Below are 22,776 nucleotides of genomic sequence, written 5' to 3'. Positions count from 1 at the left end.
CTAAAGTGAACATTTCAGTAGCATTTAGACATTCGTGATGTGCAACACTCACAGCCAGCTGGTTCCGGAACATCATCACACAGCAGAAGGAGACCCATGTCTATTAGCAGTCACCCCCCTCCCCAGCCTCTGGCAAACACTTATCTAACTTCTGTCTCTAGGGATTTGCCCATCCTGGACATTTCATATAAATGGACTCACACAACACATGGCCTTTTGTGACCAGCTTCTGTCACCGAGAATAATGTGCGTTCATTCATGTGGTAGCGTGTGTCCGTACTTTGTTCCTTTTTATGACCAAACACTCCTCCACAGTATGGGTACACCACCTCTCATTTACCCATTAATGGTGATTTTTTCTGTTCCTCATTCACTTCAAAGTGATTCCTCTGCAGCTAGCTGTCTTTGGAGGCTCTGGAAGACCCAAAGGACCTTCAGCTTCCTCTGGGGTCTGCGCAAATTCTTCAGGAAGCTTTAACAGTCTTTCAACCTCGGAACTTATGGTTCAATAACAAAGCTTTAAAGCAGTCTGTGGGGTAGAAACTGCTGTCACCATTTTGACCCGGTTCTGCCGGGCGGACCGGGGCAGAGGCCTTGCTGGTGTCCTGGGCCGAGCAGAGAAACGGGAGCAGGGGGGAGGCCAGAGCCGCCCCCCTTGTTTTGCAGAGAGCGCACGCACACAAGGAAATCACCAAAGGCTGATCTGACTGGGAAGGCAGCCTTCAATGAATGACATCATTCGGAGAACATAAATCTTGGTTTGTATGATTTATTTATGTTAAGAAATCCACATATGATGCTGAGTTCTCAATGGCTTTGTTTAAGCGATGGTTTTTCCCTTTTAGTGAAAGTTGGAAGATGGTAAACAGCTCCAGCTGTAAAAATTAAAGGCAGAGGTGAAGCCAAGGTGATTATTACACAAAAATGCTGAGTGGGGAGGGGTATTTGGCCCTTCCATCCTCCAAAATGGAAATTACCCTCTGCCACAATGTACCACGAACAATTACCTGCTGTTTATTAATTAACCCCTTTTAGAAGCACCACATTTCTACTAGAAACTGTTATTTCTCTAATGTGAAAACTGGCTTATTCGTGTTTATTAGAACAACTATGTCCCATGTGGTCCAGGCCCCATGCACACTTAACTGACACACATATTTTTTTATGATTGGAAATACCTTAGTAGAAGCCCAGATACCGAGCATCACTTGCTTGGCATGTTAGCCCCAAACTGAGGACGGCCACAGAACAGTCCTGGGGTGGCTGCCCTGAGGGTGGGTGTCGGGGAGGAAAGGGGGACCCTGGCTCCCCAGTGAGAGCCAGACCCGGAGGAAATACGTATTGCAAATGGCTCAGTTGTTCTAGAAGCCCACAAATAAATGTGCTGGTCAGTGTTGGAGCAAGTGGGTGACCACAAGGCCAGCATGCCCTGTGGACCTCACATGCCTGGCACTGCACGAGCCCCAAGAAGGGGTTCCAGACACAGACCCCTCTGCAGCCTGTGTCACGCACGCAGCCCGGACACCATCACTTGGCTGCGCATGTCACCTGGAATAGGGCTTTGGGTCAGGCAGATGAATCTCACTCTCCTGCTTCTACAACATGTCCTTGTACCTCTAAGGTCCAGTTTCCCATGTGTAAGGTGCAAACAATTGCAGTTCCTACCACGTGGGATTGTTGTAAGGGTCACACGGTGCCTGATACAGCCCAGGGCAGAGGCCAGCACCCTGCTGGCCCCGGAGCCCCAGCTCCCCTGCCCTCCATCAGTCAAGCCGGACAGCCCCGTGGATAGACCAAGTTTCTGCCCTTCTGCCATCATCCCCTGCCCCCATCATCCCGCTGAGGCCCCCCTGAGCAAGCTGGCTTCCTTTTCCAAATCATGCACCATGCAGCTGGGGACCTGGGTGGCTTGCTCACTGCTGTGTCCCCATCATGAGGGACTGGTGCAGGCTACTGAATACAGGGCGGCCCTTTGCGAGTTGGGACAGGTGAAGGACAGGTCACTCGGCCTCAAGCCCTCGGTGCGGGGCTTCTGGCCTCCGTTGTGATGTCTGGTAAGGCTGCCCCACATCTCCTTCAGTCTTCAGGGCTGAAATCAGACGTAGGGATCACTTTCTTCTTACTCAGTGCTCTTCATTCGTGAGTGACTCATTCTTTCATTCACTGAGGCTCCCAGACTTGGGCCAGCCCTGGGCTTTGTAGGGGCATTAGATGCGCTGGAAGCTGCAGATGTGCTGAGGCAAACAGCCCTTGTGTTTGACAGCACCATGGGACTGTGCGTTCCAGGAGCATCCACCTTGCAGGGGCCTCTGGCCCTATGTCAGCGAATGCAGGAATGACCCCAGAGCCTCGGCGTCCCGGAGGGCAGGGGTGGACCTGGCAGAAACACTGATCACAAGTGCCAGGAAACCAGGCAAGACTAGGGCAGGCCAAGGTCGGCAGGGTGGGGCCTGGCTCTGGGAGCCCATTAAGATCTGCATGGGTGAGCAGGACCTGAAGCTCCCAGGAGCCCTGTCCTTCCTGGTCTCACTTGCCCTCTGTGTCCAGCCAGGGAGTGAGAAGCTGCTGTCCATGACTCCAGCTCAGAGCCCCTAGAGGCAGACCTGGGTTCTGGACGAGGAGGGGTCAGAGGGCACAGGGATCCCTACTAATGACCACTCCAACCACCCAGAGCCCCCAAGAAGTGCCAGCCCTCACCTGCATGCAGCATAAGACCCCTGGCTTGTTTCCCCCATATGACACATTAGGAAACTGGGGTGCCCAGGAAGCTGGGGGCTGAGAGGAAGGGAGGCCAGTAAGGAGGGAGTCAGGAAGAAGCTGGGTCTGACTCAGCTGAAGTTCTGTCTTCACCCCCCCACCCCCCACTGTCTCCTTGACCTGGGCAGGGAGGGGAACAGGAAAGGCTATGTGCGCCCCATCCCTCTGCGGCTCCCCACCCTGCACTCCCATCGTAATTCTGCTGTTATCCTGGGGGAGCAGGGGTCTGTCCCATGAACAAAGAGCTGCTAAAGGCCAGGACCCTGCCATCTCCACCCTAGCCCCAGGCCTGGCACACAGTGGGTCCTCAGTGAGGTCTCTTGACTGGCCTGGGCTGCAGGGGCATGGGGCTGTGCACAAATGTGTTCCTGCCACATGGGCCACGGTCCTTCATCGGAACTCTGTCCCGGAGGTAAGGCTGGGGTGGGGAGCTGGACACTGGCGGGCCCTGCAGGTGCTCAAGTCTGGGCATCGGGCACCAGGGCAGGAGACGCATGGGCCCTGCTCCCTTCCTAGAGCCCCAGGTCACGGGCATCAGGCCCTGGGGCAGAAGCAGGAGGCCCTGTCCAGGGAGGGAGGACTGAGTCCATCACTTTCAGGTTACTCAGCAGGAGAGAAAGGTAAGTATTTCCCTTCCCCAGAGAGGATCCTGGTCTTATCAGGCACCCCCCCCCCATTACTAGTTTAGAAGCAACAAAGGGGGGAAGGTGAGAGGGTGTCCGTCTGGGCATTCCCTTGGCCATCCCATTTCCCTTCCCCCGCTCCCCCATCTGCCCTACCCAGAGTAGTGTCCAGTCAGGCCATGGCCCCTCCCCTTGGTTCCCCCCCCCAAGTTACCATCGGGCAGGGTAGAGTATGGGGACCGAAGGCCCAAGGTCACCTGCCCCGGAGCCCCGGAGCTCCCTCCGCAGTCCCCGAAGCGTGGGGAGGAGGGGGGAGAGGGGGAGCATTCCCTCTGAGGAGCTCAGCTGCGACTAGGGCCTCGGTCGCCTGTCCCCGCTCCCCGGCAGCCCCAGGACCCGCCCTCTGCAGGGTTTGGGGTGCGGGGTGGTAAGGTCCTGAGAGCTGGAGCCTGGGGTGTTAAGCCTCCTTGCATCCTGGCCGGGAGGAACCGAGAACCGTCGGGCCGGGGAGAAAACCCCGTGCAGGGGCGGGGAGAAGACGGCTGGCCGCGGAGCTGGACCCTCACACCACCTTCACCGAGCCCCCAGAGAGGACAGTTCCGCGGTGCGGGCGCGGGGCGCAAAGGGCGGGACAGGCTTGGTTGCTCAAGAGCAACCGGGGGCCTCTTCAGGCTGGGCACCACCTCGGAGCCTTGCCGCGCAAACGTGGCCCCAGGGGCTGGGCTGCGCTCGCCCCGCCTGGGGTTTTCCATCAGTCCGTCCGTTCTCCAACCTGCCCACGTAAACCTGTGAGAGGGGCACAGGAATGTTGGGCCCCACTTCACAGATGGGGCAGCCGAGGCGGGAAGGAGTCCCTGCAGCATTCCCAGGGAAACGTCTGCGGTGTGTCGAGCCCGCAGGACCCACAGCGAAATTCGGTTTCTAAACAAGGAGGGTTGTCCGTGTGGGGGCAGGGACCACGGCCAAGAGAGGACGGAGACGAGGGGGCTCTGCAAACCGGGCTGTGAATCGGGGCGCAAGCCGACTTGGGGAGTCTGCGAAGTTACAATGTCCCGGGCTCTGGGGCGTTTGGGGAGGCGGAGGGCGGACTCCCACGCAGCGGCCCCCGGCACTCGGACGCCGGGAAAGCGACTCGGCTCGCCGTTTTCGTTGCCACCAGGCCCCTGCCGGAGCGCAGCCGGAACCGGGAGCAGGAGGCCGCCGCGTCCACGCTGGCAGCGTTCGGCGGGGCCGCGGGGCCACTTCGGCTGCGCGAAGTTCTGCGGCGCTGCGGGGCCGGGCGCTCGGGGAGGGGACGGAGTGGCTCCCGGCGCGCGCAGGCGGGCGGCCCGAGGGTGAGCGCGGCGCGAAGTCCCCGCTGCGGGCGGCGCCGGCCGAGCTCAGGGCTCGAGATCGGCGCGAACCGGCAATGGCGTTCGTTGGCGGATTTTTAAAGGTCTGGGATAGAGAGAAAGCGTGGGAAACCGATGCGGTTCGCTAGTCCCGCAGCAGTAGCCGGATCCCCGCGCAGGGCAGGAGCCGGGCCGCCCAGCCGCCGCGTCGTCCCGGCCCACTGTGCGCGCCGCGGGGAAGCAGTATTTGGGGGCTTCCTGCACTTCCTGGAGAGGCGGTTTGGGCCCAGGATACTGCAGCCAACTCCCTCCCAGGGAATTCAAATGGGGAGTTCAGGCCCACAGCTTCCATCTCTTAAATTAAAAACAAAACAAACAAAAATATTCCTGATTATGTCCCCCAAATGCACGTGGCCGACCCCAGGTGCAGACAGGCATGCATCCGTGCTCCCCGGCCAGGACCCCGGGTTGCAGATGAGGGCAGAGAAGTCTCTTGGGGACCCTCCCAAGAGGCTGCCCATCTGCAAGGGACCAAGTCCTCCTGCCTGTGAAGGCAGTAGGTTTCCAAACATCTGGGGTTTGCTCAAAATCGACTGCATGGTTCACATTCCTGGGAAGTCTTGGTTGAGAGTGCCCAACACTCTCAGGGCCCACTCCAGAGCAGGGACTGGCTGTGGGCACTGGGGGACCTGCGCCGTGAGCAGCACAGGGAGAAAACAGCCTTGTGCCAGAAAGCAGCGCCTCTGGGCTCGGTGGGTCTCAGCCAGTTTCCCTGGGCTCGGGGTGGGAAGAAGGGCCAAAGAGGGCCTGGACTATTACCCCCAGAGTCTTGGGCGGCCCCTTGGGAAGTGCCCACTCTGGAACAGTGTGGAAGCCCCCCTGGGGAAGACAAATGCCCTGAAGGCTGTCTGTGCTCCACCCCACCCCCATTCTAGACCCAACACTCCAGCTAGCTATTGGCCCCAGGGCTGGAAGACCTCTGCATTCAGTCCCCACTGAGTCTCCTGCTGGGTGCCAAGACCACCTCCGTTTTCTCTGTGTAGTGGGAACCAAACCAGATTGTCCCCAAACATCCCTGGTGGTCTCCAAGCCTTCTGTTGCTCAAATCTGGGAGACATTTCCACCTAACGTAAGGCAGGAGAAGGTGCCCAGAGATGGAGACCCCCATCTCAGCCCAATTCAATGCTCCTGTGATGGGGATGAGGCAAGGACTGGTGGTCTGGACCCTTTCAGGGCAGTTTCAGATCTCCGAGGAGAGCCCATATGTAAACTAAGGGAGATGTGCTTTTATTCTTTTAGCTACTCAGAGTTTTTCTGAGCAGGAACTGGAGGGTGAACAAAACCTGACCTGGAATCCAATTGAGCCCATAGTCTGAGTGCCTGAAAGCCCATGGCCAAGTTTCAGGGGCACAGATAGGAACAGGGGCGGGGGGGAAGCAGTGAGAATCTGGTCAGGTCAGTGCATCCCGGGGGCCCGAGAGCCTGGACAGGTGGCTGGGCTGGCTAGGACCCTGCACCTCTGGGCACACACACACCACAGTGCAGACCTCTTCAGAGGCCAGGCCTTGCGAGTTGGCATGGGGCACAAGTCCAAGCCAAGCAAAGTGACCCTCTAGTCCAAGACAGTAAACTCTGGGAGTGCACACTAGGCTCCAGCTGGTTTTGTTCCTCATGGGCTTCTCAGGGCGTCCTGGAGTTGGGGACCCCCTTCCTGCCTGCCCACTATGATGCTTACTATAGCCCTGAGGAGCAGCTTGCTCACCCTCCCAAACTGGGCCCTTTCCCAACAGAGTTCAAGTGGTCCTGGGTTTCCTGCTGCACCTCCCTGCTTGCTGGAAAAGGCTGTGGTCGGCGGAGCTCCTGCCTGAAGCGGGACTCCAGGCTGTGGCAAAGGTTGGCGGAAAAAGTCCTCTCTCCAGTACCCTGGACCTCAGCAACAAAGTCTGTTCCGAAACACAGTAGCCTAAGGAGGTGTCCAGGCAGCCCACGTCTCACCATCCACCATTCAGCCCACAGTAGGAAGCCAAGGTTAGGAGCAACACCTCTGCATCCCAGTGCCGGTCCCCTAAGCCCAGCATCGGCCACAAGACTCCCCGAAGCTTGGCTTGGTTTGAAAACTGCCCTCCAACCTTTCACTATCAACAAAATGAAAACTGCTCCTCTCTTCCTGTTTGGCCCCCACCTACCCATAACTGTTCCCCCACATACCCGTCCCCAAATGTCTGCAAGGTTGGGCTAGGATCGGGACCCACATCGGATTCCCCCTTCTTCGTCCTTTTCTCTGCAGGACTCTACAAAGCCTGACCTGTTCTTGGTTCTAAATCCGGCCACGCGGGGGCAGGGCCTGGCCAGACCAGGGCCATGGCCTTGGGGACAGTCTGCCCAGGCTCCTGGAACTGATTGGAGCTGATGGGAGCGAGGGGTCTGCCAGAGCTGCTGCAGCACCTGGGGGTGTCAGCAGCTAGGTTGTCTCCTGGTCTTTCTCCCCAGGCAGCCCCCAGCCCCACCCCGGGGTGCCTAGCATAGGGCAGGGAAGAAACAGTGCAGCCTCCCAGCCTCCTTCCTCAGGCCCTGGAAAGGGTGCAGTCCCAGAGTCCAGAGAGTGTCCTGGCCCAGCTTGGCCAGGGTTCAGAAGATTTTAATCACCTTCTCAGCTGAGGCAGAAGGCCAGAGTGAGCTGGGGTGCCCCCAGAAGAAGACTGGGCCTTCCTAACCTTGGAGCCTACGGGCTGCCTCCAGGCCAGGGGAAAAGGAAGCCTGAGCTGGGTGGGGAGTGGGGAGTGGGGGGTGGGGGGTGGGGGGTGGGGGGTGGGGGGTGGGGAAAGGGGAAGGACCTTCTGTGCAGTTGGGAGTGTTTTGCAGGCACCACTGTATTCTCCCCAGGCCTCCTACCCAACCTAGCTAGGAGGCTCCCGGCAAGGGGGTCCGGGAGTGCTGAGGTATGAGAGTGACCTTGTGTTCTCTCTGGCCAGTGGCGCCAGCCAGGTTAGGTCCGTGGGCTGGAGCCTGCCCTGGCTAGGTTAAGCAGAACAGCTCCCAGCTCTGAACTCCAGGTCCCTTCCTTCCTCTCCCAGCGACCCCCCCCCATCTTGGGACTAAGTGGGTTCTGAGCCTGCTAGAGGCTGCAGCAAGGCCCTAACTCCCCGTGGGGACTGCCCACCTAAACCCCCAGAGCCTGGCAGCAAGGCCCAAGGCCCCTCTGGACCCCACAGTTCTCCACCCAGCCCATGGGGACAGAGCGTGGGGCCGGGGCGACAGGCCCTCGGAAGCGCTGCAGGCAAGGGGACTGAGCTGCCCCTGTTCTCTATAGCAGAGCCCCTGCGGGTGCTGCCGCCGCCGTCAACACTCACCTAGGGCCCGAGGCTGAGTTCAGTTCAGTGGGAAACAGAGCAGCGCAGAGAGCGCCTTCTCCGTCTGGGGCTGCAAGCGCGGCACAAGGCTGGGCACCCCTGAGACCATGGGAGCTCTCGTGGCATTGGAACTCAGGGCAGCAGCTATGAGCTGCGGAGGCAGGAAGGCCCACGCACCACCACCTCGGGCTCCTGCCGAGCCCCGCTCTGTGGAGCCTTTCCTCTGGGGTAGCATCGGTCATGCAGGTCACGCACCCCTCGCCATCCGGAGGGCCTCTGCTAGGACCCCAGGGTCTCGGCGGTAGCCTTCCGCCCTCAGCGGTTCACCTCCACGATGGCAAGGGCTCGGTGCCGAACGCAGGTCTCCATCGAGGAACTACTGGTCTCACTGCACAACAAATGGGGAGTGGCAGAGCCAAGAGCCCACCCGCGGCAGCAGAGACCCGCACCGGAGGCTCGATCTCTCAGCCCTGCTCAGGCTGACTCTGGGGCAGCTCCCGGCCCTGGAGCCTGGCAGAATCCCGGTACCAGGAAGGGCCCGGGTCAGCTCCTGCTTCTGCTCCCATTTCGTTCTCGAATCGCAGACACACTCGAACGCGGAATTCTCACTGTCGGCACCAGGCCCCTGGCCCGGACATCCTGCCTACCCCTCCGCGTCGGAGGGCTGCGGGGCAGAAGCGCCCGATCGGCTCGCGCCCGCGCGCTCTGCCACCCGCTCTGCCGGCCTTCCCGCCCGCGACTCACCTGGGCCGCGGGAGGCTCCGTCCCCGAAGCTGGCCCAGCTCGGGGGCTCGCGCCGCGGGGTACTCACCTGGGGCCCGCGGAGGCAGGAGTGCGCGGGCCCGCCCCTAGGGCGACGAGGTGCGGGGCGCCCGGTGTTCGGACGGCGGCCCCCGCGCTGCCTCCCCGGTGCCCGGCTCCGCGCGGACCGAGGGCGGCGGGTCCGAGTTTCAGCCGCCCGCCGGGGCTGGGGCGGAGCGCGGAGCTGTTGTTTTTGAGCCGCGAAGCCCGGAGTAGCAGCGCTGGGGTGGGGGCGAAGGGGAGGGGCGGGAGCCGGGCAGGCCCGAGGGGGGCGGCGGGGCCCGGAGGGGGCTTCGGAGGAGCCGGGTTCCGCGCGCGGGCCGGGACACCCCCTCGGGCGATGGCGGGCCGGGGCGGGGGGCCGCGGGGAGAGACGGGGAGAAAAGCAGGCTGGGGCGACGGTGAACGCAAAGCTTTTTAATTAGTAATAAAATGCAATAAAACGAAGCAAACCCAGCCAGACCCGCGTCCGAACTGTCGCGCGTCCCCCCCCCCCCATCCTAGGAAGTCGCGAGGACCAACGCAGCCGCCACTCCGCCTGCGGCCGGGGCTGGGGCGGAGCGCGCCGCGGCGCAGGGGAAGGGTGGGGGGATAGTCACCTCGCCTCCGGGGCCACCTGGGTCCTTTTAAAGTGTCCGGGGTGCGGGCCCCGGGCGGGAACGCCGAGCACGGAATGTTTTCTTAAAGGGCCAGTTCCGAGCTGCGCTGAAAAGGGGAGGGGGGGAGAGGGGGCGGGGGGGGGGGGAAGAGATAAGTGAGATGAAGACCGGGAAGGCCAAGGAGAGCCCCCCAATCCCGCGCCGAGGCGGCGGCGGCGACGGCGGCGCGACGATGAGGATGATGAATACATTGCAAAGTTTTTTTGGCCCCGGCGAGGGGTGTCAGATTGAGTGCTCTGTGCGCATGTGCGAAGGTGTCCAAACTGACAATGCTGGGGAGATGAAGATAGTGTGTAGCTGCTTCTGGACTCAAGGAGGAGGAGAGAGATTCCGCGAGCCGACACCATGCGATCCAAGGCGAGGGCGAGGAAGCTAGCCAAAAGTAAGTCTCCCGCGCTCGGCCGCGCCGCGCCGCCGGGTCCGGGCCGCGGGGCCGGGGCGCCTGGGCCAGGGGTGCGCGTCGGGGCGCGGCCGGCGCGCCTTGGGCTCCCGGCCCTCGGATCGGCCGCGCGGCCCGGGGGCTGCTCCGCCTCCCGCGCTCCGGGGCGGCCGGGCTCGGCGCAGAGGCTCGGGGCGCCCGGGCCGCGCGCTCCCCGAAGGCGCCGGCCCCCTCCTCGCGAACCCCCTCCCCCCCCCCAGTGTCAGGCGCTCGGGCCCGGGAACCCGAGGCGCGCGGTGGGGGCCGGGGAGGGGGGCGGAGGGGGAGGGCTGGGGGTGGAGGGGAGCGAAAAGCGAAAGTTAGCGAAAAGTTGACGAAAGGGGAGAGCAACTTTTTCCTCCTCGCTCGCTCTCTCCCTCTCTCTCTCGGAGTGGCTCTCAGTCCTGGTCAAATCATATTCCGGGCTTTTGAAATAGTGGGCGCTAGAGCACCGCCTTTGGCGTCCGCCAGCTGGGCGCAGAGGAGGGAGACCCCGAGCCGGGGAGGGGGCGGAGGAGGGGGCGCGGGCCGGCGTCCACCCCGCTTCGCGGGCGCAGGGGCAGGGGTGGCGGCGGCAGGACAGCTTCGGCCACTTGGGGAGCAAAATGGAGACGTTTTCCTGGGCTTGGAAGTATGGTCGGGAAGTTTATTCCCTACTGGTGCCCCGCGCGGCGGCGGGCGCTCCTCCGTGACTCCGGCAGCCCGCTCGGGCAGCCCCTGCGCGGGTGCCTCCAGCGGGAGCGTCCCCACCCGGACGCCTTCCGACCCGCCGCTGCCGCCGCCCTCGGCCCCGCTCGGCCCCGCTTGGCCCCTCCTGCCCCTTGTCGCCCGCACAGCCTCGAGGCCCGGCGGGGACAGAGCTGCCCCCGGCGAGGCTGCCCGGTCCCCGGTCTTACTTTCTCTTTCGCTCCGTCTCGGGCCGAGCCCCAAGCTCCGCGCGCCCAGCCCGCCGCCGGCCGGGTCCTCGCCGCCGGCCCGGTGCGCCCGCCGCCCGCCCCGCCACCGGCCGCCGCGTCTCGGGGCCACCCGCGCGCCCTCCGCGCTCCGACCGCCGGCGCCATCCGCCGAGAGGCCCGCGGGCCCGGGACCGTGGCCCGGGAAGAGGGCAGGTGGGAGCGGCGGCGCCGCGGGCAGGCGAGCGCGGCTCCCGGAGCCCGGCCGAGGCCCGGCTGCAGCGAAGCGGCGAGCGCCGAGCGGAAAGGAACCGGCGCCGCCCGTTCTCGCCGCCCCCTCCTCCGCGGGCCGCCCGCCCACCCACGGCAGGGGCGCCCGGCCCGCTCCCCTTGGGATCCCTGACTGACCACCAGGCCGTTCAGCCCGCTCCTCTTCGGCCTGACCCTGCCCGGCGGCGCCTCACCGCACCAGGGCTGAGCCCCTAAGCATGAGCCTGGTGGGCCAGAAACTCCCCGACACTTTTCCGAAGAAGTTCTGCTTCCTCGGTGGGGTTGGCCTGGCTCCCCCGGACAGCGGCCCCTCGGTGGTAGGCCATGCATCCGCCGCCGAGCACCGGGGAAAAGCAGCTCCCCGCTTCTGCAGGACGCCCGTGGAGTCCCCCGTGGCTGTGTGGGGCTCCTCCTTGAGGCACCCCTTTCCAGCCTGTCTCCTCTGCCCGATGCTCAGGGCCTCGGCCTCCTCCATCTCCCGTGACCTCTGGCCCCTCTTGGTGCGAACAAGGCCCCAGTGTTTTGTGGCTGGTGCGCCAGGGCTGTGGGCCCGCTACCTGTGTGCCCATGGGCGGCAGGGCGTGGGTGTTGGTGTGCATGTTTCGGTCTGTGTGTAAGCACAGCGGCTTCCTCAGAGTCTCGCCGCTGGGCTGCAAGCTGCCTGGGTCAGGCTGTCGCTGGGGAAGGGCCTGAAGCTGGAGTGAGAAGGTGGAAAGTGCCGCACTCTCCTGGGCCTTCGCTGCAAGCGAGAGGCAGCTCAGCGCCCCCAGCGCAGCCCCGGAAACAGCGGAGCGACCCACGCCGGGCAGGCCAGCCGTCTGGCCCTCAGCTCCCTCCCTGTCTGCTCCACCCCGGCAGGTGGGGAAGGCGGCCCGCTGGCTCATCTCAGGACCTAAATGGGTGCTCGGCAGCGGCGTCCTGCAGCCTTGCCCGAGGCCAGAGAACCAGACCCGAGGGTAGGGCAGACCACAGGTCTCCCTTTCCTGGAAGTCCTTGGTGAGAAAATGCCACAGCAGAGCGAGTGTGTCAGGCCCAGAGCCCCCTGAGCCCACACTGAGCATGCCCTGGAAAGCCCTCTCAGCGGGGACAGCTGCCCCCAGCCCTCCCCAAGAAGGTGGCCCCGACAGGCATGGGCCACGCCGCCTGCCTGACACAGAGCACAGGACCCGCCGAGGAATTTCATTCCGCTGGACAATATTTTAAGCAGATGTGGGCGTCCCTGGGGACCTGACTCCAGTACCTGAGTCTGAGGCAGCAGGGCAGCCCCAGGGTGGCCCAGAGAACCAACCCCTGTAAGCCACCTCCTGGCCAGGGTCAGGGGGCTGGAGGGAGAAGGAGAGGTCATGGTTATAGTCCAGTACGCAGGGCTGGGCTGTGCCTGAAGCCATATGTGGGGCCTGGAAGGACAACCTTGTCAGTGAGTGTCACCCCCTGAGTCAGAGTTTGAGGGCTGCCCCAGAGGGCGCATCTGGGGCTGTAATTTCGTTTGTGTTTCCCTAGGACCCCACTCCCGGGGGTCTCCCCAGCTGGGCCTGCATGCTGACTGACTAGCAGCACCTTTGGGCCCACACTGGGGGCTCCCAAGTCCAGCTTTCCAAGGGCAGAGGCCGCTGCGGTGCTCAGCACCTCCTCAGTGTGAGCCTAGGGGGCTGGGGGCAGAGTGAAGACAGGTAGGTCCCGGGTCCCCTCACACTGGCCAGGGCACTGTGGGCCTGCGAGGAACTGGGGCTGTCCCTACCCTACATTTTCAAAACAAAATGCCTAACAAAAGCTTTGTGTCTCAGCCACTGTTGTGAGGCAGGTGGGCAGGTGGGGGGGGGTCAACACAGCCAAGGTGCCCTCCTGACCTTCTCATCACACAGCTGGGGGGCCCTGTGCAGGGGAGGATGTGCTCCCAGAGACGGCGTCCAGCCACGGCCCCCATTCGAGCCGCCCCTGAGACCTGATCACCATGAACGTGGCCCACAACTAGACAGGACATATTCCAGGCCTGGGGAGAGTGTCCTCAGGACACATGCCGCCTCGCCCCTGGGGTGCAGGTGGGGGGCTGCTACCTCTGCTCCAGGGAGGACCTGTGTGTGTGGTGTGTGCGATCGAGCGTGATGTGTACGAGGAAGGTGCGTGTGTGACAGGGTGTGGGGAGCCCGGCTGGAGCCCGAGCTCCTAGGCGGTTCCTTCTCCCCAGCCGAAACCAGTGCCGGCTCTGCGGGGCCCTGCCCTTCTCCCGCCCGCCAGGAGACGTGTGCCCCTTCTACCATTTCTCGCCCCGCAGCCAGGACGGCAGCCTCCGGTCTGGACGCCCGGGAGGGCAGCAGTGCCAGGAAATGTCCGGCAGGAGTCGAGCGTCTCACCCCGCTTCGGGCGAAAACGCCGAGGCCGCGGTGGAGGGGCGGGGTGCGGGGCTGGCGGCCAAGGCCAGGTGCCCCGCGGCAGCGCGCTGAGTGCCTGCAGGCTCTGGCTTCGCCATTGGCCCCGCGGCTGTGCCCGGGCGCCCAGGCCTGTGGGCGGGGGCGGATGCCAAGTCCTGTCCGTTGGGTGACCTCCGAGTGGGCTCCCAGGGGAAGGGCACGGGTTGTGCCCTAAGGTCTCTACCGCCGGACTCCCGCCAGGCCACCCTGCACCTCCTGTCGGCCGCTGGTGGAGCAGGTGCGGGCTGGGCTGCCCGACCCTTCGGGCCCCCATGGCTCCCGAAAACCCTGAGTTCCCCTTCTGGGCACGGCACGGGGCAGGGGACCTGGTCCCGCCGTTTCTGTTGGGAGGCCGGGCGCTGGCGGTGGGGCCAGCTGGAGGCTCCCCCCACTGGGCCCCGAGGGGGAGGCCGCCCGCTCGCAGGGCCTCTGTAGGCTAGATTAGCCCCCTGTTTTATTCAATTAGGAGGCAATTAGGGATCCTTGGGGGGCTGGGGCTGGTAATTAAGGTGATGTATAATTAGAGTTTCAACAAAAATTATCCAGGATTAAAAATCTTTTGAATAATTTCGTTTAAAAATTTTCAAATAGCGTTAAAGACAATTTATCAGGTTTTGAATCAAACCCGTGTAACAAGTCTTGGACGCTACAGCTCGAGTAGCGGGCGCGGGAGGACAAGGGACAGCCCTAGCACTGTCCCCCTGCGGGAAGGAAACTTGGCGAAGGGACAGAGAAGCCGGGCCTTGCTGCGCCGTACAGCGCCGGTCGCGCGCGCGGACACGGGTTGCCCAGGGCTGCAGACAGTGCGGGCTGGCCCGGCCACGGGGCCTGGGGACCCCAGGCAGAGCCAACGTCGCTGCAGCCCCCTGTTCTCCGTGCACAAAGTCCCGGTAACTACCGCGCGACGCGAACGGCGCTGCCTGCCGTCTGCACAGGGCAGCCGGTTCGAGGGGGTGGCTGCTGCCCCTGGAGCCCTTCACTCCAGCCCGGCCAGCGGGAGCAGCGCCCTCCTCCTCCTCCTCCTCCTCCTCCTCCTCCTCCTCCTCCTCCTCCTCCAGGGCCTCGATCGGCCCCAGGGGTCTCCGCCTCTCGGTTTCCTGGATGGAGAAGGGCGGGCTCCGCGCTCCCAACTCCCGACTCTTGACCCTGACCCAGACTCTGCGGGCGGCAGGCCCGTGTCCCCATCGCAGTCGCTTTGCGGATCTGGGCACAGAGAGTCCAGAGAGCGCTCCAGAGCCTGGGTCAAAGTCAGGGTGGTGTGGGGAGGGGGGAGGATGGTGAGGGGAGAAACCGAAGCGCAGGGTAGAGGTCGGGCTTTGCAGGAATAACCCTGCCTTATTCCGGGGTATGCATCCCCGGGCCCAGCCTCGGCCAAGGTGGCCCATTGGCCCCGTGCATTCACCCCACGCACCTGCCTACCAAGAGGTCCGAATGGGCTGCCGCCCCTGTCCCTGTCCCTGCCCGAGCCTCCGGGAGACAGGAGCGGGTCCAGGATCCCATAAAGGCACACTTGGTCCACTTACTAGGCATGACCCCACTCCCCTTCATTGACCTTGAAGAGGGAATTTGGCCTCGCGGGCACCACTTTTAGGGGTAAAAAAATTCCCAAACACAGAGAGGTCAAGTAGCCCATTCAAGGTCACACAGCAAGTTAGGCATGAAACTGGATGCCACTTAAGTAAAGCTCCCCAAGCTTTCTTATTTCGCACACCCTAACCCTGCCCCCTTCCTTAGGGCACTGCACGCTGTAGTTAATTCCATAGGATTTTCTTTTTTTATGTGTCAAGGTTTAAGCATTTTCCCAAGGACAGTGCTTAGCTTGTAACAGGTCTGGTTTTTAAAAGCAAGTAAGACATCAGTCCCCATACAGCTTGTGAATGCAACCAGCTAACTGTGTCCTCAGCCTCCTGCAGACTGGGTGTTCTTTGCCGGGGTCTGGACTCTCCTGCTGCTTGTCCTCCCCAGGCTGGGTGGGACGCTTTGCCCTGGGCTTTTCCAGCCCCAGCCCGGGGCTCTGGGACCCCTCTTCCAAGGGTAGGTGCAGGGTGGCAGAAGTGTTGACCAGGGTCACCCTCATCTGCATCCCCCCCTCCATGTACTGCCTTTTGCTTGAGCAAAAGGGAAATAGTCCCCGCCCCTCCCCCAGGCAATCAGGGAGAGGTGGAGCCGCTGCTGTGTGGACCTGAGCCACAGGGCGGAAGGAGCCCCGAGGCTGCAGTTGCAGGTCCAGCCCTGAATCCGCCGCTGTTCCTTAATCCTGGGCACCTCACAGGCTCCCGCCAGGGCTGTGGTACTCCCTTCAGTCTGGCCAGTGCTCCTGAGCTCTTGTGGGCCCCAGGGCCATGGGGAGGGCCTCTTCCTGCCCTACCTCTCTCTCTCTTGGGGTTTCTGCCATCAAATCCTTGGCTGGCCCGCCCGGCTGGCCTCTCCCGAGACTCAGGAACAATGCCCTGGAGCTCCCAGAGAGCGGTGCCTCGGCTCCGAGATACATATTTGTTTAATAGTTAACATTCTGTGCAAAAAAGGAGTGAAGTCAGATTCTGGTGAAGGCTTTGCTTATTTTATATCCACTATAACTATTTCTGTCCATGAAAATTGGCTTAATTATATCAATGGAATGTTTCTTTTTCAATTCTGTATGCAATTAGTCCATCTTGCTGGCTGCAATTTATTTTAATAAAAAAATAAACCAGTGGTGTGTTCAGTTCCTCGTCCCCTGGGGACAAATGCGATTGGTGTGTTTAATTTCATTAACTACAATGCGGCCTACTGGAAAAATGTATAAAATCAGCTTTATACAGCTTAAACACTGGCATTTGAAACAAATCATTATTGCATTAGCTGTCACACTGGTAATTCTAGAATCTAAGGAAAAAAATATATTATGGCTGTTTTTATAACCCTTTGCAAATGCACTGTTAAAATAATTTATAATCATTTTAAAACATGGCTGGGTCCTGGTGAATATTTTACCTCCTCTAAATCAGGCTCTGAATTACCCCATGCCCATTTTACATACTGAAGCTTGTGCCATTTGCAACCCCAAATATGCATCTTTCAGGGTGGAGACAGCGGACCCTGTCCTTAAGCAAACGTGATAACATAGGGTCACCTTTTCATTCTGGTCTGACCCTGGTCTCGGTCTCCAGGGGGAATATTTGGTGTAGCGTCAGACTCTTCTGAAATGCGCCTGGGGACGGAGGGCAGCTGGAGGAGGGCCCAGAGGCTGGTGCCGCAGAGCCTTCCCCCCCCCCCCCCCCGCCAGGTGGTGGGCGGAGGGATCCAGAAGCAGACCGGCCTTTAGGGCTTCACTGGCGTGGGAGCAAAAACATCCCAGGGCCCGTGTTCCCTGCTCAAACTTGGGGAAGTGAGGAACAGCGAGCGTTTGCTCTGCTCATCCCCGAAACCCTGCTCAGGAAGGGAGAGAACTGGTGACCCTCACACACTTGCTTTCTGAACCCGACAGGAGGGTTCTCAGCAAAATTCCCCAGACTCACGCTGCTTTTCGGTGACAGCACACTTCCGGGAAGGGTGTGTGCCTCCAGTCCACACCCCTCCAGGAGCATGGGGGAGGGGCGTGTGGGATCCGCGCTCTCCGCGGGAGTCCGCGCCCAGCCTGCCTCTGCAGGTGAGGCAGGTGAGGGCAGGTGCTCGCTCCTCCCTCCCTCCGGGGCCATGTGCTCACACAGACCTGGGAGCAGGGTGCTGGGAGAAGCCCAGGGCTCCTTGGATGGCTCCTGGTCCTTGCGTGCACTTTGAGGTGACCTGAAGCCCCTGCTGAGTGGGCGCTGGCTCTTCCCAGCGTGGAGGTGGACAGGGAGGGCGCCTGGCTGCGACATGGGCAGACGCTGGGGCTCAGCCTGGCCTTGGGCTTCTTCCAGAGTGTTTGTCCCCGCCCACCCCCAGGTAGCTCCACAGGGCGTTAAGGGGAAGAAGAGGCTGCAGTCGGCTTGGTTTGAGCTGGGGCTGGGGCTGCTGCAGCCTGAGGGCTTCCCGGGTCTCAGCAGTGGATTCTCAGGGGGCTCCGGGAGATGTACTTGGGCACTTCTGGCCCTACTGAGGGCTGACCCCTCACCCTGCCCCTCGGTCTCCCGACTCACCGGGATGGGTTTTTGTAGGTTTGATCTTCTCCTGCAACACATTTATATTCTCTAATGGATTCCAATGTGGGTGATGGTGGGGCATCGAGGGGGACATGGGCACCGCGTCCTTAGGTCTGAAGGCCCTACCTGCTCCTCAGGAGTGTGGCCGGCGGGGCTGGGTCTCCCCAGACCTCTGACTCCATATGTCCAGGGTGGGACCTGAGGCCCGTGGTTTGCTTTCCATTCAACGTGCTACCGAGTCGAGAGATAACTGGCTTTGTCTACTTTCCTACTTTAGAGAGAATAACAAAGCTGAATGCTTAGTGCAGATATCAAGCCCCAGCCCTGGGTGCTGCTCTCGAGGCCTCCCGTGGGACAGGCCTCTCCCCGGCCCCAGAACCCCAGCACCCCCTTCACTCCGGCTCCGGTGCGTGTGCCCGACTCCTGGATCCCGAGCCCCACCTTTGCTGCCAGTGTTGCCCCCCACATTCTGCCACCAGATCGGCTCCTCTTACTGCCTTTCGCCTGCCTGCTCGCCCTCCCACCACCACCCCAAATACCCGTGTGCATCTGCATCTTACTCGCCCCCCAGCCTCCAGCAGGCATAACTGCATGGAAGGTTCTGGAAGGGTCCAGCGTGGTGTTTGCTGGGGTCCTGGGGCCAGGTGGGGATGAGGCAGAATTCCCACTCCATTCAGACAGGCAGTGAGTTTGGGATTTATCCCCTTGGTCTGCTTGGGGAAATGCTGTGCTGGTCCTCAGCCTCCCTGGGCTCATCCGGGCCGGGGGGGGTGGCACAGGGAGGGTGTGCAGGCCTGCAGGTGAGCGCCTGCCCGCCCAAGGGTACGGCCCCCGGCACGTGGCGCTGCTCTGCGTACCCAGCTGCACCTGCCATGAAGCCCTCCGGCTCAGCCGGTCCGCCCTGCTCCGGCAAAGGACTCCCGTTGGTTCTTGCCGCACAGCTCAGTCATGGAGTAAAACATGCACACAAGAGCCTTAGCTCGTAGTTTTATTTTCAAACCGAGAAGCACGGGTGCCCGGGTCTGGTTTGGCCCCTCTGACGTGCGGCCAGATGCTAGCCGGCGCCGAGCCCAGCCCCTCCCTCCTGCTGCCTCCCCGTCCCTTCTCCATCCTTCTGTCCGTTTCAACGGCTCTTGGCATCTGCCAGCTCTTCTCTCCTCGGAGGCCCCCAGCTCCTGAGGGGGTCAGGGTCTCCTGTTTGTTTTGGGGGCTCTGTGCCGTCTGTCCGTTCCTTCCTGCCCCTGGAGTGGAGCACGCTGTCCTCGGGCCTACTGTGTGCAGGGCTCTGAGATGTACCTGAGGGCCCCTCACGACTGCCCGGCTGCGGGCCGGCCCCCCAGAGACAGGCGTGGTCACGTCACCAGGCTCTGGGCAGCTTGACGAGTCTGGGGGCCACAGGTCCTTGCCCTGGGGTCCGGGCTTCCGTGTCCAAGCTGTTTGACTGGGGAGAAAGCCAGATCGGACCAACGAGCCACCCCCAACCTCATCGCTTCTGGGGGCAACCCCCTCTCGGGCGTCCTGGCCTTGTGTCTCTGCCGGTGGGGTGGCTGGACCCCCAGAGAGTGGGTCTATTTCAAATTAGAAAGACCAGAAGGGGGGGCGAGAGGGAGGGATGCTCGGAGAGGGGCTTTGCCCATTTGTCTGCCTCTGTGAGTCTCTGTGTTTTAAATTCAGGGGCTCACTTGAAATGTGTGTGCGTCTCGGGCACCTCGGGTAGGCCGAGCATCTCCGACGCTTCAGCACGGGGATAAAATGCCTGGGTCGGCGCATGATGAATGGGGACTCGCCATGGCTGGGAACTCTTTCCTGTGACACAGTTTAATCCCCGTATCTATATTCAGAAGCTGGCAGTCAATATTATGCCGAAATATGGATTTACATAATAGACTCCCATTGCTCCTTCTGGTTGCGTCTCCGAGGGAAAGGGGCATGCATTTAAAAGCGCTCAGACATTTGTATCTGCTCAATGGGCTGTAACAGCCTCTTCAGAGAGGCCGGGCCACATCGGTCCATAAAACACTTAAACAAAGACCGGAAATTATGCTCACCGGAGGAGCCCAAACGGTGGCCACGGGAGAGCCCGGCGGGTCCCGGGCAAGCGCGGGGTGTCGACCCTCGTGTGCCCCCCGCGCCTCCTCCCTCCTGCTGCAGAACCTCTGGCACCCCCCCCCCCCGACACTCCTTCGGCAGGTCCGGCGAAGGTCCAGACTCGGGCCATTTCCCAGCATTCCTGTTTTTGCCGGGCAGCCCGGCTTCTCCCTCAGTCCCGGGGAAGCGACATGCTCAGGTCTTTACTGGGCTGGGAACCGGCGTCTCTGGCTTGTGCTGACCCGACGACCGTTTCCGGCCGCCCCAGTTCAGCAGTGGCTGTTGGTAACCCCTGCTGACCCAGCACCACCCCCAACCCCGAGCACGTGGGTGTCATCAGGGTCAAGTCCCGAGTGGTCCTGGGCACTGTTTCTGGAGCTTCGGTGAGGAGGAGGGCACCAGGTTGCCGGAAGGCCCCGGGTCCCTTTTGGAGGGGAGCTTGTGAGAACGTCTATGACATCAGTTTGTACGGAGCTACCTTGGGCCGTAGCGCCCAGCACGGGGCGCGGTGTGCCCACCAGCCTGGGCCAGCGTCCTCTGGGCTGCCACCTGCTCATTCCAAGATGCTTCCCTGGGGGATCCGGCCTCCCTTGCAAACTTCTCCCAGCTCTTCTTCCTGGGAAAGCCAGTGCATTCTTGAGCTGCCTGAAAACCGGGGGGCGTTTCTGTGGGCCCCCGGCACAGCCCCTCCATCCGGTCTACGTGGGAGATGGTGTCGGGGTGTGCAGACCCGTCCACGCGCGTGCATCTGTGTACCTGCGTGCAAGCGTGGGGCTGATGTCTGCATGAGACTTACCCTCAGGCGGGGCTTTTTGCTGTACCGTCCCGGCCCACTCGGGTTTTGCACAGAGTGCCGCACGCTGCTCGGTTCTCCGCGGTGTCTGGGACCGTGGCTGGAGGCCGCGGGCTGCAGGGCCCGGAGCCGTCTGCAGCTGGTTGTTGTGGGAGAAAGCAACGGAGAAGTTCAAAGGTGGAGAGCAGGCAATCTGCACGCACTTGCCTGCACGTTTATGAGCCCCCGGAAGAAACAAAGAGGAGAGGGAGCTGTTTGGATAATCCTGGGCCCTAGCGCTCACATCGAGAAAAATTAGGGCCTCTTGAAAAATTACAGAATTATGCCGCAGTGTCAGGTTCCAAGATAATGATGTGTCTGTGTGCGAAAATATTAAATTGCAATAACACGCCTGTGAGTACCTCTCTGAATAGGGTATTCAGTTCCCAGCTTGGGCTGAGCATACTGCTAGTGACTGGCAGAATACAAATGGAGCCGTAAAACGTGGGGGGCTGCAGCCGCACTCCGTCTTTGCGATCGGGTTCTCCATCTCGGCCCGTCCAGCCATTCTTTGCTTTAATGAAACGGCCCGACAACGTGGTTAATTATTTATTTATCACGTTAGCAGGAGGAAAAGCTGTCGGAGACAGATCGATTTTTCCCTGGAAGTGATTTGACGTTACTTTAGAAATAAGACCACTGAGCTGTGCTGGGTGCTGTCCTCAGAGCTCCCAAAGTTCACTTGGCGACCCTGCCGACAGCCCGTGCTTTCTCGCACACACGGGTCGGCGGCCGGCGCTCTTTCCCACCAGGAGGACTTATCGCGGATTTCTGTTCGGAGGAGTGCGTTCGACGTCTTCTTCCGGGCCAATGAAATCTGAGCAGCAACAAGTCAACCGGGGACGAGGGGAGACTGCGTATCTCCACCGAGCCTGGAGACGTGGCGTCTCTGATTATGAGCCGGTGAGGTGGGGGCCTCCCGTCCCGCCTCGGGGAGCTCTCAGCCGTGGTCAGGGAGCCGGGCCGTGTGCGTGTGTGAGCGTGTGACGGACAACGGTGCGGTTTGGTGGCTGCACATTCGCTGCCAAACAAAAGGACTACACAGGCCGCTGGAAAGCCAGTCCTCAGAAGCCCCGGGGGCAGAGCGCTGGCCCAAGGGGGGCTCGCGTTTCCCGGCTGGGAGTCAGAACTGCAGAGCAGAGGGGCCCCCGCGTCTTAACTTTCTCTCCATCAAAGGTGTTAATCTTACCTTCCAAAGGTTAGATAAAGCCGCTCAAAGCTGTTTGTTATTGAATCTCATCTGCTAATTATGGCAGCGGACTTGGTCCAAGGCCTGTCCCGGCCACCCCGCCCGGCCCCCACGGCTGGCAGCCCGCACAGGGGTCCTTCTCTGATGTAACCCAAGTGTTCCCTCGCCGGGGTTTTAGGTTGCCTCCCGATGCTGACAGACTACCCTCATTTGAGGGGGAGAAGCCCAGCACTGCGGCAGGGTCCCGTCCGCCCCTGGAGGCCCCTCCTTGACCCACAGACTCTGCCTGGCACCGTGCGGGAGAGGGCTGGGCCCGGGGCCGGGAGGAATGCAACCGTGCCTTTTCTGACAAAGAACCCCCGACTCTTTATTCACCGGGCCCTAGAATAATCCTTGGCCTCCTGTGTAGGGCCTGTGGCTGTCGGGGGGGGGGGGTAGGGGGCAGGAAGGTGGGCCACAGGCAGCTCCGGGAGGCCGGCAGTGGGCTCTGCGGGACATCGGGACCTCTGGGCCAGAACCGAACCTCCTGGGAAACCATGCTCGTGACGCTGGTCCCCATCACTGGGTGGTGGTCACGAGCAAAGGGGCACAGTCCGGCCACAGGGCGCCCGGGAGGGGCACCTGGGGGCCACGATGACTTCTCCCCTCCAAGCCCCTGACACTCACTGAATCTGTAAAATCAAAACCAAACCGAGCCCTCCCCTCCCTGCCAGGCCCAGAGGCAGAGGCCCTCCATCCAGAGATGGATGGTGAATGCCCCTGCGAGCATCACCCTTGGGCCCCTCGGGTGGGATGCCTGTCCGGCTAGTTCCTGAAGCTCCTCAGATCAGAGGGCCACCAGCCCCAGGCCTCAGGGTCGGCGCTTGGTCTTCACTTCCTGAATTCCAAATGGGAGAAGTGGCTTCATTATCTTGGCTCACCTTGGACACAGCAGAGGAACTCGATGGGCCACCTGCTGCCCCCAGGGTGGGAGGCTGTGCCCCTAGCAAAGGGAAGGCAGTCAGGGTGGTCTCAGGGAGTGCCCCAGGGGAGACCTTCTGCCCCTTGGATCTTC

General features: G+C 61.8%; 1 protein-coding gene and 2 long non-coding RNA genes across 4 annotated transcripts in view; 1 reads left to right on the top strand and 2 right to left on the bottom strand.

Moving 5' to 3' along the window:
* Positions 1-755: 755 nt before the first annotated feature.
* LOC144382007 (uncharacterized) lies at positions 756-9,591 on the bottom strand. The gene is made up of 2 exons (XR_013448425.1): positions 8,873-9,591; positions 756-875 (listed from the first exon to the last, which is right to left on the bottom strand). It is a non-coding gene; the product is annotated as an uncharacterized LOC144382007 (long non-coding RNA).
* On the bottom strand, positions 3,654-8,863 carry LOC144382006 (uncharacterized). The gene is made up of 3 exons (XR_013448424.1): positions 8,062-8,863; positions 6,474-6,654; positions 3,654-5,065 (listed from the first exon to the last, which is right to left on the bottom strand). It is a non-coding gene; the product is annotated as an uncharacterized LOC144382006 (long non-coding RNA).
* A 174-nt stretch (positions 9,592-9,765) lies between the features above and the next one.
* Positions 9,766-22,776, top strand: part of PRDM16 (PR/SET domain 16) — a 314,516-nt gene continuing 301,505 nt past the window's right edge. For both annotated transcript variants that reach the window (XM_078073881.1, XM_078073882.1), the window contains exon 1: positions 9,766-9,903. In XM_078073881.1, the coding sequence (XP_077930007.1) occupies positions 9,867-9,903 (37 nt within the window). In that variant the 5' untranslated portion in view covers positions 9,766-9,866. The remainder of the gene's footprint in view (positions 9,904-22,776) is intronic.

This window comes from Halichoerus grypus, chromosome 5, assembly GCF_964656455.1.
Source record: "Halichoerus grypus chromosome 5, mHalGry1.hap1.1, whole genome shotgun sequence".
NCBI lineage: Eukaryota > Metazoa > Chordata > Mammalia > Carnivora > Phocidae > Halichoerus > Halichoerus grypus.
The sequence above is the reverse complement of the archived record's forward strand: the minus strand, read 5'-3'. Positions and strand labels throughout refer to the sequence as shown.